The sequence below is a fragment of the Lutjanus erythropterus genome, chromosome 16 (assembly GCF_056507025.1).
Source record: "Lutjanus erythropterus isolate fLutEry1 chromosome 16, fLutEry1.hap2, whole genome shotgun sequence".
NCBI lineage: Eukaryota > Metazoa > Chordata > Actinopteri > Lutjaniformes > Lutjanidae > Lutjanus > Lutjanus erythropterus.
The window spans coordinates 18,839,357-18,851,599 of record NC_139332.1 but is presented as its reverse complement, the minus strand read 5'-3'; the positions used below and the strand labels follow the sequence as shown (position 1 = coordinate 18,851,599).

The 12,243-nt window shown below is 40.8% G+C and overlaps 1 protein-coding gene across 1 annotated transcript; it reads right to left on the bottom strand.

The window, feature by feature from the left end:
- Positions 1-2,438: 2,438 nt before the first annotated feature.
- Positions 2,439-12,243, bottom strand: dclk3 (doublecortin-like kinase 3). Its single transcript, XM_084739439.1, is given in 10 exon segments — positions 2,439-3,156; positions 3,159-3,331; positions 3,444-3,478; positions 3,915-4,530; positions 4,627-4,794; positions 5,207-5,339; positions 6,833-8,065; positions 8,752-8,883; positions 10,418-10,644; positions 12,086-12,243. Coding segments are annotated over 10 exon segments (2,844 nt in total). The 5' UTR covers positions 12,156-12,243; the 3' UTR covers positions 2,439-3,099.

Sequence of the window (12,243 nt, the reverse complement as noted above, 5' to 3'; positions counted from 1 at the left end):
GGCGCATGCGCAGTGAGCATCTGCGGGTCAGTGTATGGCAGGACTTGAAAGGTGACCAAAACATGATATGCGACAAATTTAGGCCACACCAACAGAGCACGGTTATTTAGTTATTTAGTTCAGTTGACTAAAACTAAAGTAAAAACTAAAACTCGGTTTGAAAAAAAGAAAACAATTGAATTGAGTTAAATAAAAAAAAATAAGGACTAGACTAGGGGAAGAAATAGGAAGCTAACTGAAACAATGTTGTGTAGGGGAGACTGGGGGCAGTTGTAACATTTTTACATTATTACTACATAACTCAGACTATTTGAAATACACTAGCCATCTTCTGATATAAGAAACATATATATGTGCACTGATTAATAATACAATTGATACATTTTCACTAATAAGGACTATAATATTTCTGACATGTGGTCAAGGCAGTAGAAACAGTATGTTTTTTGTTATAAAGCTTTGTTAAAAGGTTTTGATGTTAGAAATTGGTAACAGTATTATTATGGTATTATAATACGTGCATGTGTATAAACATTGCAAATGTATAAGGGATCCATTTTCTGACTGTTGCAGAGTTGTTATAGTTCTGTATTTCAGTAGTTTTTATCTTCATTTCATTTAAAATTTTTGTTTTCAATTCAGTTTAATTTCAGTTTGTTTCCTCAGTGGGTTTGCTTGTTTCAACTGAGTTGTTATTGTTTAAAAATATTTTGTTTTGGTTTAGTTTTTATTAGTTTCATTGTCATTTTAGTTGTTTTATTTAGTTGTTTTGTTTTATTATAATATTGGTGGAGATTTGTCATGGGCAAGATTTAATAAGTTCAGAACAGGTATTACGATACAAACACAACACTGATTTGAAGGCGGTTCATTCATAGTCATTTAGACGTCCCAGTTTCAATAAATATAACACTTCCTCGTGCTTATTGTGTTGACAAATTTAACCAGTTTGTCAAGTACGAAAACTACAGACATTTCCTGCATTATTTTATTTTATTTTAGTATGTTTTGTAAGTACACAATGTCTTTTGGCTTAGTTTTATTTATTCTACAGTCTAGCTTTTATTTTTATTTCAGTTCAGTTCCGTGTTTTTTCATTCCTAGTTTTGGTTTTTAGTTTAGTTTTAGTTACCCATAATAATCCTGCAAGCCAAAGGAGGCTGCATCCTTTATACATTTGTAACTTAAATTCATCACATACATACATTTTAGCACCTTAATAACACTGTAGCCACTTTGTGACAAGAAAATCTTTCAACAAAACTCCTGCTGCCATGACCTTGTGGTAGTAATCTATCAAACTGGTTAAGCTGGTTGTAAAGGGACCTGGTGTTTGTGTGTGTGTGTGTTAAAGATGCATAAATAATTCAGCAAGGAAAACAGGGTGATCGGCGAAAGCCTTAACTGCCCTTGGCCACCGATACTAGGTCAAAAGCATTTATAAGCTCATTCGTCCTTTCAGTGGCCCAGATATGTGGCTTAGCAGCCTTGAGGGCTGGGAGGGGTGCGTGTTTATACAGAATGGGGGGCTGTGTGTGAGTGCGTACTTTGGGGGTAGGTGAGGCAGGATGTCAGAGTGTCAGCTGTCTGACAGGAGGGACAGGACTAACCACTCCCATTGGATAGACAGATATGCCTTATTTGGTCTGTGTGGAATGGCAGTGGAGCCATACCACCCTCAGCTATGCACACACAGATTACCCAGTAGCTGCATGTGGCCACACTGTGTCCTGGAAACTGGGTGATTCCCATTATTAGCCAGTGGGCACATTAATTTGTGCAGGTATCACCACAGTTTGCCAGTTTGCTGGTTGTTTGTCATCACATGTTTACATTGCCAGGACTATTATGTAATTCAAAACAGAAGTAGTTTGTTGCCAACCCAACCCAGTACAAAATACAGGCAATGAACTAAACAGTAACGTTTAATTTGAATGAGTGTGCCTAAGACTGTCAAGACACTGTCATAACCATGTTGTAACACCTGCCTTGAACATGAAGGAATCTTTATGGAGGTTTATATTTGTTGTCATTAAGTGCCATTTGGTCAATTATGTCACTTTTAATGTGAATTTGACATTTTTTGAGATGTCTTTGTCATGACAACTTGAAACTAACCAAGCCAACAATATACTTGTGATGACAACATTATCAGATTTAAAGAAGATTACACCATACTGTCATATGTGCTTGATTTTGACACTGGCTGTTATTGTCATAACAAAGACATTTTTGTCTTGGTTAATGTGAAGGTGTCATAACAAAGACATCTCATACAATGTCAGTATGGTCATAAATACTAATAAAGACTCCCTCGTGTTCATAACAGGTGTCATGACATGGTTATGACAGTGTCATGACAGTCTTATGCACACCCATTCAAATTAAGTTTAATAAACACAATGCACTGTCAGAAAAAGCTAAGTGAATCTAACTTTTACTAGGACTACAATGAACAGTTCTTGGTACAGATATTTTTATATAGTAAACAAATGCTGCTAGATATGATCCTGGCAAAGACTTCTAAGGGTATAAAAAGAGGATGGGTCAGTGTCATCATACAAACAATCTAAAATAGCTACTACTAGGAATGGCAGACACGATAACATATCATATTCTCAAAGTTAAACAAGGTCTGCGGAAAAAAAACGGAACCAAAACAAAAACACTTCAGAAATGTTCTAAAAAGTCTTTTCATGGATACGACACAACATTAGACACAATGATCAACTGCAAATATGTTTAAATGCACATTGAATCCTACTTGATCAACTCTACTCCAGTAATTACAACATAGTGTTCACAGTGCTTCATTATTTGCCACTCCATCCCCCTCTTGTAATCCTAGGCGGACACATAGCTGGGTCATTGCATAACATCTCATGATGCGTTTATGATTGCAGGATACATGGATTACACACATTTATGAGATTTGTCTCGCCTCATTAATCAGACCCTATTCAATGCCAAGAGAGTAAATCGCATCATCTGCAGGTCATTCAAGGTTTCAGCTGCCGAGAAATCAGCGGTATTGTCCGGAACAATGAAAGTGATGAGTCTGATCTAATCACACGGTTAAACAGTAGATTGACAGTGAGGTCAAGACTGTGTGGGTGGGTGGGTGAGGGTGGTGTGAACATTCGGTTCATCAAGGTTTTTTCGGCTCGGTGGTTCTGGTTGGTGGTTGTGGTGGGTTGGTTCAGGGGAGAGGTGAAGTTCTGCTGATGGAGAGAGTGAGATGAAGAAGCTGCTGCTGGGGTGGGGGATGGGTGGTGGTGCCTTGAGTGACCTGCCAGGAGGTGACCTTTGTTGGCTGTTTTGTTTTGTTTGTCTTAAAAGGAATATTCTGCATTTTTCATGTGGAGGTCTGTCAGTGATGTCAGTGCAGATGGTATATATAGTCAGTTGAAGCAATAAATTCCCCAGTGCTGCTATAGTAGGGCTCTCCTGCTGCAAAATCTGGTCTCCAGTGATGTCACTAAATGCAAGGAATAACTACAGGCTATTTCAGCTTGGATTTCTAGTCTCCACCTCTGGGTAGCCTGAGGGCATGTTAGATAAGTATTTTTGTCACCTAACACTATGTTTTGGCCAACAAAGTAATAGCTATAGGCTATGGTGGTGATTACACGGCAACAGGGATGTGGATGTCACATGCTCACCTGTAATGCATTCTGGTAAATGTAGGCACTGCTGCACAGCTCAGTGCAGAGGAAATCTTTGTTTTCAGAAAACCCCAAAAAACTACATCAGTTGTTAGCTTGCTCATTACAGGTTAACAAAGGGTAGTTTAAACATTTTTTGTCAGTGACAATGAACAGGAGGCATGGAAATGAGAATCCTTGAGACTTAACAATCGACACAACCCAAAGCATCAATACTTGACTACTGGGGTGTGAGACTCAACAATCAACTATCTTTCTCCAGAATCATCTACTCCAGTTTTAATCTGGGATGGAGGCTCCGTTTGGGCAGGGGGGTCAACAAGTTCAATACTCTGGCTGGTCGGGCCGCCAGGATCACAGTCTGTGTTTGACAGGGTGAGACCTGGATCCTGTACTTCTTGGCTGCTGGGTGAGCCAGAGTCTGAAGAGGGGCACTCTGGTCTCTGTGGACCAGGTGTGGCCTCTGAAGGTGTCTGCATGTTGAGCTGTGGAGATTTGGTGAGAACTGTACTTGTTATTTTTGGTTGTTGATGTGATGGTTCATCCTCATCTTGTCTTCTTCCTGTATTCATCTCAGTTTGTCTTTCATCATGTATGCTGAGCTCTTTCTGTCTGTTTTCCACCCCACTGCTGGTGTGTCCCGGTGTTTTGTCTGTTATTGTTTCTGCTGCATTGGTCTGAGTTGTTCTCTGGACTAGTTCTGCTCCATCTGTATCTGCTGTGTTCCTCTGATCTTTGTCTGTGAGCGCCCTCTGCCTGCAGACTGAAGTCATAGCCTTCACCCAGGGATGCAGCGAGGTCTGCTCTGCTGTCAGCCTCACTGTGGGGTCTGCCTGAAGCAGAGCTCTAACAAGGCCTCTGGCCTCTGCACACAAACACACACAACAGAATAAGAAATATATAATTTATTTTTGTTTGTATGCATTTGCTGTAGTACACTTTTGCTTTCCGTAATCGTCACCTTCTGAGATGGGGTCCCAGTAGGGGGACAGGAAGTGGAGGTGTCCCTGTTTTATTAGCTGAAACAGCTCTTCCTGGTCTCGATCCCGACTGCGAAATGGGGGAAATCCACACAGCAAGATATAGAGAATAACACCTAGAGCCCATACATCCACTGCAACACCATAACCTGTTGGGTCAAACCACAGTTATTTTAGAAAATATTACTAAATTCAGTACGACTTTAGGAAGAGTTTTAAAATAAGAATCACTCATATTTAGCTTTATTTAATCTTTATTTAACCAGGAAGGGTCCCACTGACATAAGGCAACCATACAAAATAAGAACAAGTAAATTTAAACAGATATAAAACAATACAAGCACTACAAAAACATCCCAAAAACTAAAAGTTTATATCAGTTGAAGCGCTCACACCCCAACTATTCTGTTTGCAGATCTTTCAAAATACATTTGAAAGCATTCAGAGGAGACTTCACAGAGTTTTTTTTCTGTAATATGTTCCAGTCAAGTGATGCAAAGGCAGATTTAAAAGTAAAAGGGGATGTATACTGTGATTTATACAGCAGTAAAAAGCACTAACCTGTCTCACAGAGAATCTCTGGGGCGACATATGTGGGTGTGCCACATATGGTGAAGACTGGTTCAGTCACAACCATAGCGAGACCAAAATCTCCCAGTTTCAGCCTACAGATGCCTGCAGCTACACGCTCTATCTGAGAGAAAACAAGAAAAACAAGATACAGATGGAAACAGAATCATGCACTGAGGTAAAGTTGAGCCTATATTTTTAAAATTCAAATTGACTCCAAGGACACCAGCATATTTGTCGCTGTTTTTTTGTTTTTTTTTGTTTTTTTTTTGCTAGTCTGACAACATCACAGTGTGACATGTAAGGCCAGACCAAGTATTAAAAATGAGTCTTGACAGAAGATGAATAAAAGGTCAGTGAATACACCCTGACTTATGTCACATAAAATTACACCATTAACCAAAGAACAATAAAGAGTAAAGAATTGAATTTTGAATTTTAGGTGAGATTTGCTGTTTAAATAAAAGAAATATGAATGGTTCTTTTAAGTCCATTCCGGATGAAGGATATTATTAGATAAAAAATTAAATTGGTCAATCAGTCATGTTTCTTTCTTGTGTCTAGTGTGTAGTATTTAGTGGTATCTAGTGGTGTGGTTGTGGATTGCAACCTACTGAACACCACTTGGCTCATCGTCCCTTTTCAAACGTGTAACAGAAAGTACAATGGCCACAAAGCTTGAAAAGATGCAAAAGGTTGTATGTTTGGTTTGTCCATTACAGGCTACTGTAGAAATATGGTGGTTCAGACATGGTAGCCTCTGTGAAAGAGGACTTGGCCTCTGTAGATATAAACTGCCCATTTTACCATAACAAAATAATGATTCTTATTTTCAGGTGATTATACACTGATGAAAACATACCTGTTAATATTATATTCTAGTTCTGCCATATTCTAGAGAATAGAATTGTGACATGACCTGCAGTGAGAAATGCAAGGCATAAGGCGCAAAAGCTAGAGGCTGAATAGTAGAAGTTGTTGTGGAGGTAGACATTGCGATGGTGTTTATATCCTACCAAATTTAAAAATACAGTGGAATGGTGAACACTCGCTGTATCATCATTTGCCATAACGTGATGCTAATGGGGTGAGATGTAACTCCAAAATAAAAAGCAAGTCTCACATGGCATAGGCAGCAGCCGTAAGACGAACAAGCATCACCTTCAGGAGCAACACTTCTCGACACGTTCATATGTTCACAGCCACTTATTATGTGATTACTGCTAGCTCTGCATTCATGGCATAGAGTAGCCAACTTTGCTTAATTAACTGCTGCTGGCTATAACCACATAACTAATCAAGAAATTCTGTGTTTTTCCAGGCAAACCATCCAATAAAAGGTTACATCTTCCTGAAAAACGATGAGGACTTGATTTTCCTTGACAAGATTGTATCTGTGTGCTGTTATGAAACTAGCTAGTTAAACTGACACTGATACTTTTGACATAAACCCCCTTGTTATATAGACTGCATTAACAGCATTTTTCATATGTTGCTTACCACATGTTACCATAATAAATGATGAAAGGGTGCTCCAAGTCTAGTGTTTTTATTTGGGTCATATAACACTGATTGGTACAAATCCATAATTCTGAACTCACACTCACTGATACTCACCAGTAGGTTTTCTGGTTTGACGTCTCGGTGGACGATACTCTTGCAGTGGATGTAATTCAGTGCTTCACTCACATCTGACACCATCAGTCCAGCCTCCGGCTCTGAAAACTTCCCCCTCTCACTGATGGCCTCAAACAGATCCCCTCCACTCACCAGCTCCATCACCAGGTAGGAGTGGGTGTGTGTGTGGTGGTGCGCAAACAGCCGCACTATCCGAGGGTGACAGAGGCTACCCAGAAGGCTCAGCTCGTTCTGCATCATGTGCTCTCGACCAATTAGCTTGGAGCGTTCAACAATTTTCATGGCGAGGGTTTGTCCATTGTCACGACGGCGGCACTCTCGCACTACCGCAAAGTTGCCATCTCCGACCACACGTCCAATGTCATAGCAACGCTCAATGTCTGCCAGGGTGACATCATTGCCGTCTGAGGGGAGGTCACAGGTTGTGCTCTGCTGTATGTCCTCATGTGCATGACCCACATTTGGAGGTGGATCAGAAAGTTGCAACTGGGGAACATTCTTCTCCTCTTCCTCTCTGCTGATTGGCTGAGGAGGTGGGGGGCTACTATGAAGGTACGCTTTTCTCACTTCCTGTTCTCTGTCAGATCTTTCTTTTTGCTTCCTCGCTACTGGCGGAAGTGGGACCTTCCCTGACAGTGGGTTGATCCGCTCTGGACCCTGATTTTTAACTCTCCTTGCTAAGCAGTTTTCACACAGTGTAGGAGAGGGTATGTCTGCTTCTCTGACACCTTCCTCATGTTTAAACGGACCAATTACAGAAGGCTGTCGCTCTCTGACCCCGACCCTCACACGCAGTCTCTGCAGGTGGTTGGGCTGGTGAGCAGGTTTTCTGCATGAGTTCTTTTTATGATACTTCTGAGCATCTGAGTTATAATTCCCAGGCTGATGTGTGTCTGAATGGTGAGGTGACTGTGAAACTGTGTGTGTGTTAGTATGATTTTTGACATGTGTATTCGTGTCCTGGTGTGTCTCTGGGTTAGCGTGTGTCTCGCTGCCATCCGTCCCCTCACTGTATCCACTGTCGGCCTTAGCTGCTTTATCTGGCACTGGACGAAGTCTCTTCTCCCAGGCCCGTAGAGCACCAGCCCGGTAATGTGAATGATCTGGAAACAGCTCCTCCAGGGCCTCCTGCACACTGCTCAGCTCTGGACGAGCCTTCCCCAGCGCCAGGAAGGCCACCTCGCCTCGGAAGAAATCACATACTCCTTTCACCTGTGAAGAAAAAGAAAAAGCATAAGAATTTATGACAGACTCTGGAACCAGGTCTGCATTACAAGACAATTTCCCCTTCCATGTTTAGAATTACCTAGTACAGTGTTTCTTTAATGGGGGTACTGGTACCCTTAGGGGTACTTTGGAGTACTGCAGGGGATGCTTGAGATTTTTTTAAATGTTAATTTAAAAAATATCAGTCATGCATGATTCCTAAAATAATTACAATAAATTCAATAAAAATGTAAATGTAACTTTGATTAAAAACACATTTTATATTCATTAGTCTTGTTTTCAATGCAAATGTTAACTGCCAAAAACTGAATCAGAAAGCAGCAATCACAGTCACGTTCACTGAGAGTGGGATGCCAGTTTCTGTATTGAATGACAGACAAAAAAAATCAAGAAAATGGATGTGTGGTTTAAACGTAGCTGTAATACAGTTGAAAACATGGTTGCCAAAGTGACAAAGAAAGAGGACACAGAGCCAACAAAATACCGTCAGTATCAGGAAGAATTTGCTTTAATAGGATTTACATCAACAAGCTGACACTGATGGTACAGTGCTGTACTGGACTTTGTTATATAGTTTGATTTGATTTTTATTTGATTTTGAGAACCCATCAGGCCATGTTTGCCTCAGGGCTCCCTAACAGGTTAATGTGGCTTGCGCGGGTGAACCTCACCTCTCGTGCGTGGGTCGTATACAGGCGTGTGACTCTGGCTCTGTGCCAACGAGGAAACCCCAATGCCTCAGAGATATCCAATAGCAGTTGCTCGAAGGACACCACACCTCTACGGTTCAACAGAACAGTTACCTAAAAGACAAAGAGACAACGGTGACAGTTATATAACTTAAGTTATGTAATTCTTTACCATATAAATTACTCTCAGCTATTTATTACTGCCATTCCAGTTTAAACATTTGTATAGAGTGGAGTCAGTGAAGCTTGAATTATTTTAACTGTAAGTAAAATCAATTCAGTCACTATTCCTTTTTAGAAACATTGCTAAACTCAGATTTGTTGTATCACATGCTGAGCTAGAAATGATCATTAACTCTTTAAATCATCCCAGCTAGACTTGCAATTCTCTGTTCACCTGCCTCAGCAAGTAATCTTTGAACCGTTTACAACTGATCCAGAAGGCTGCTGCAAGTCTGTTGACCAGGTCCAACAAGACAACTCACGTCACACCCATCTTATATTCTTTACACTGACCTCCCCTCAAGCTCAGGATTCATTTTAAGGGGCTTATTTTCACATATAGAACCCTGTATCGTCAGGCTCCTGAGAATATCTCTGACTTGCTCCATTCTGATATCACCAGTGGGCTGCTAAGGTCTTCTGACCAGGGTTTACGGGTTGTCCCTCGCTCTTAGCTGAAAACAATTTGTGCTTTTGAAGTGCTTTGACAGGGTGAAACGTTGTTCCTGTGGACAATTTGCAGTCTGTGTTGACGCCTTTAAAAAGCAGCTGAAGACTTATTAATTCAAAATGGCCTTTGTCTCACCTTGTGCTGTCTAGTGTTTGTATTTTTGTGTTTTAAGGTGTGTTTGCCACTTTTGGTTTATTGCACTTTGTGAAGCACTTTGTGGTCTTGCCCTGTGGAAGATGCTATACCAAATAAACTAAACTTTCTTACTGAAGGCATTGCTCTGTACACGCTACATCTATTGCATGTCTGTCCATCCTGGGAGGGGGGATTCCTCCTCTGAGGCTCTCCCTGAGGTTTCTTCCAGGCTTCCAGGCTATACGTTGACTATTTGGGTTTCATAAGTGGGGAAGGTCTTATTTTTTCCAGTCGAAAGTAAGCAACACAAATTAGTTAAATTTGAAACAGTATGGATTTGTTTTCAAATGTCCTTTTCAACAACAAATTTGTTCCTAACATTTAAAACTGACATTTTAAGGAAAATGCAGCATCAGTATCATTTAAGTGAATTTAGCAGATGCAGATTTTGTACCTGTAAATTTCTTGATGTAGAGGAGCTCCTGTTTTCCCCATTCATCATCATTTTAGTAGATTTAAATTGCTGGGGTCAAATTAAGATGTTTGATTTGAATTTGAGAGAACAAGAATAGTGAAAGCTTTTCACAGATCTAGACTCTTTTCCTCTTAGTACACTAGATTGGACCTGGACCACTATAAAGGGTTTGGAATCCCCACCATAGTTTCACTAAATAGGGCCCCAAGAAAGCTAGAAATTGAAAAGGTAGAATTGTAATACTGGGCTAAATAAATAAATTTCCACTTGATTTTTTTTTTTAAAGCATTAGTCACAACCTCTAAACCCTTCATTAATGATGCCTTACTTTAAGTGCTACCAAAAGTGGTAAATATTGAGTTCACCTTGCGTAATGTGCTTTGACCACAAGGGCGGACGATAGTGACCAGGTGGGGCCTCTCGGCGCTCTCCTCTGCATGCCGGGTGTGGAAGAGAGGGAGGTGGGGAGGAAGTGGTGGCGGAGGAGGAGGAGGGACGTGGGACCTGTGTGCCTGTCCTGTAGGATGTGGGTGGTGAAGCGGCCATGGCTGGGGTGCCCCACCAGCACGCTTCAACAGGGGGACAGGAGGAGCTAAAGCAGGGACAGAGGAGGACAGGATTGGAAGACAGAAAGTGAGAGTTGGACTATTGAAAGTGTACTTAATAACACTGACGTCATGGCACCATTGTTTTCTTCTAGACTCAAAGAAAAACTCATAAGTAACACAACACCATCTCCTCGCCCTGTGTGAGTGTGTGTGTGTCTGTGTGTGAAAACAAATCCGGCTGATCAGATTTGAGTGTTTTCCATCACATGGAGTGCAAGGGCCATTCGAGATTCTTCAAGCACCTTGCCCCACCGGCTGAATTATTTAGGCTTCCTTAAGTCATGAAAACCCACACACACGTTCACATACACAACTTAACAAAAGCTTGGTTGACCTGATTAGGACTCAGCTGAATCTGCATGATTAATGAAGCATTAGAGACACACAGCATCTTTGACGTTTCACTTTCTGGCACCGAGGGAGACAGAGAGATGCTATCCGTCCAGTCAGCGGGGGTTAGCTTTTTGTTATGTTTCCAGATGCAGACCAACAGACCGAAACACAAGACCCCTATACCTCTAACATGACCAGCTCCCCCTTTTAACAAGACACCACTGGCCCCCGAGAGTGAGCAACAGCACACACACACACACACACACACACACACACACACACACACACACACATACACACACACACATACACACACACACACACACACATACACACAGGCACGCACTTAACAATAAAGCCTTTTCACAGCGGACAGAGAAAAACTCCATGTCCTTCAGCTTAAACATCTCATAAAGAGCCAGCTGTGGCCGGTCAAGAGAGTATGAATCAGCCTTTTCTTGGGGATCGTGGGACCTTCTTTGAGTGTCTTTGTGTGTGTATGTGTTGACTGTGTGTGATGGGGTGGGGGATGGAATAAGATTTCAGGACCCTTCTTATAGTAATAACTGTCACTTAAATCATAATATTACACATTTTCACAGCTCACACAGAGTCAAAATCTTAAAAGAAAGACAGTGTGTCTGTGGTCTAGTTAACATAGACAGATAATTCAGACAGACAGACAGACAGACAGACAGACAGACAGACAGACAGACAGATAGATAGATAGATAGATAGATAGATAGATAGATACATAGATAGATATATAGATAGATACATAGATACATAGATAGATAGTCTTTATTGATTTGACTTTATTGATCCCTAATTTGGAAATTCTTGTGTTACAGCAGTGGGTTATTGAGATAAGAGAAATATATAAACATAACAGAAGTGCCATATAGATTATACGATATATATCTAAATAATACACAAGATTTTTAATTAATAAGAAATTTAAATTTTGATTATTAGAATTCCAGTTTAAAGACAGATTCGTTTACAGCAGAATAAGCAAGGCTTTTACTTGTTTTTAAAAATTGTTGTTGCAATTAAGTGAAATCAATCAATACAGTTCGACCATCAGCTCACCTGCAATTCTCCATTTAGCGTTACGAGCCGCCTCGCATCCATGGTACCGGGCTCTCTGTGAGGGCGTCATGACTTCCCAAAACAACACATGAACTTAAATAACTTGTATTTCCATTTTCTTTTATTTCCCCATAAGTTTCTGCTTTCGTATCCTCAGC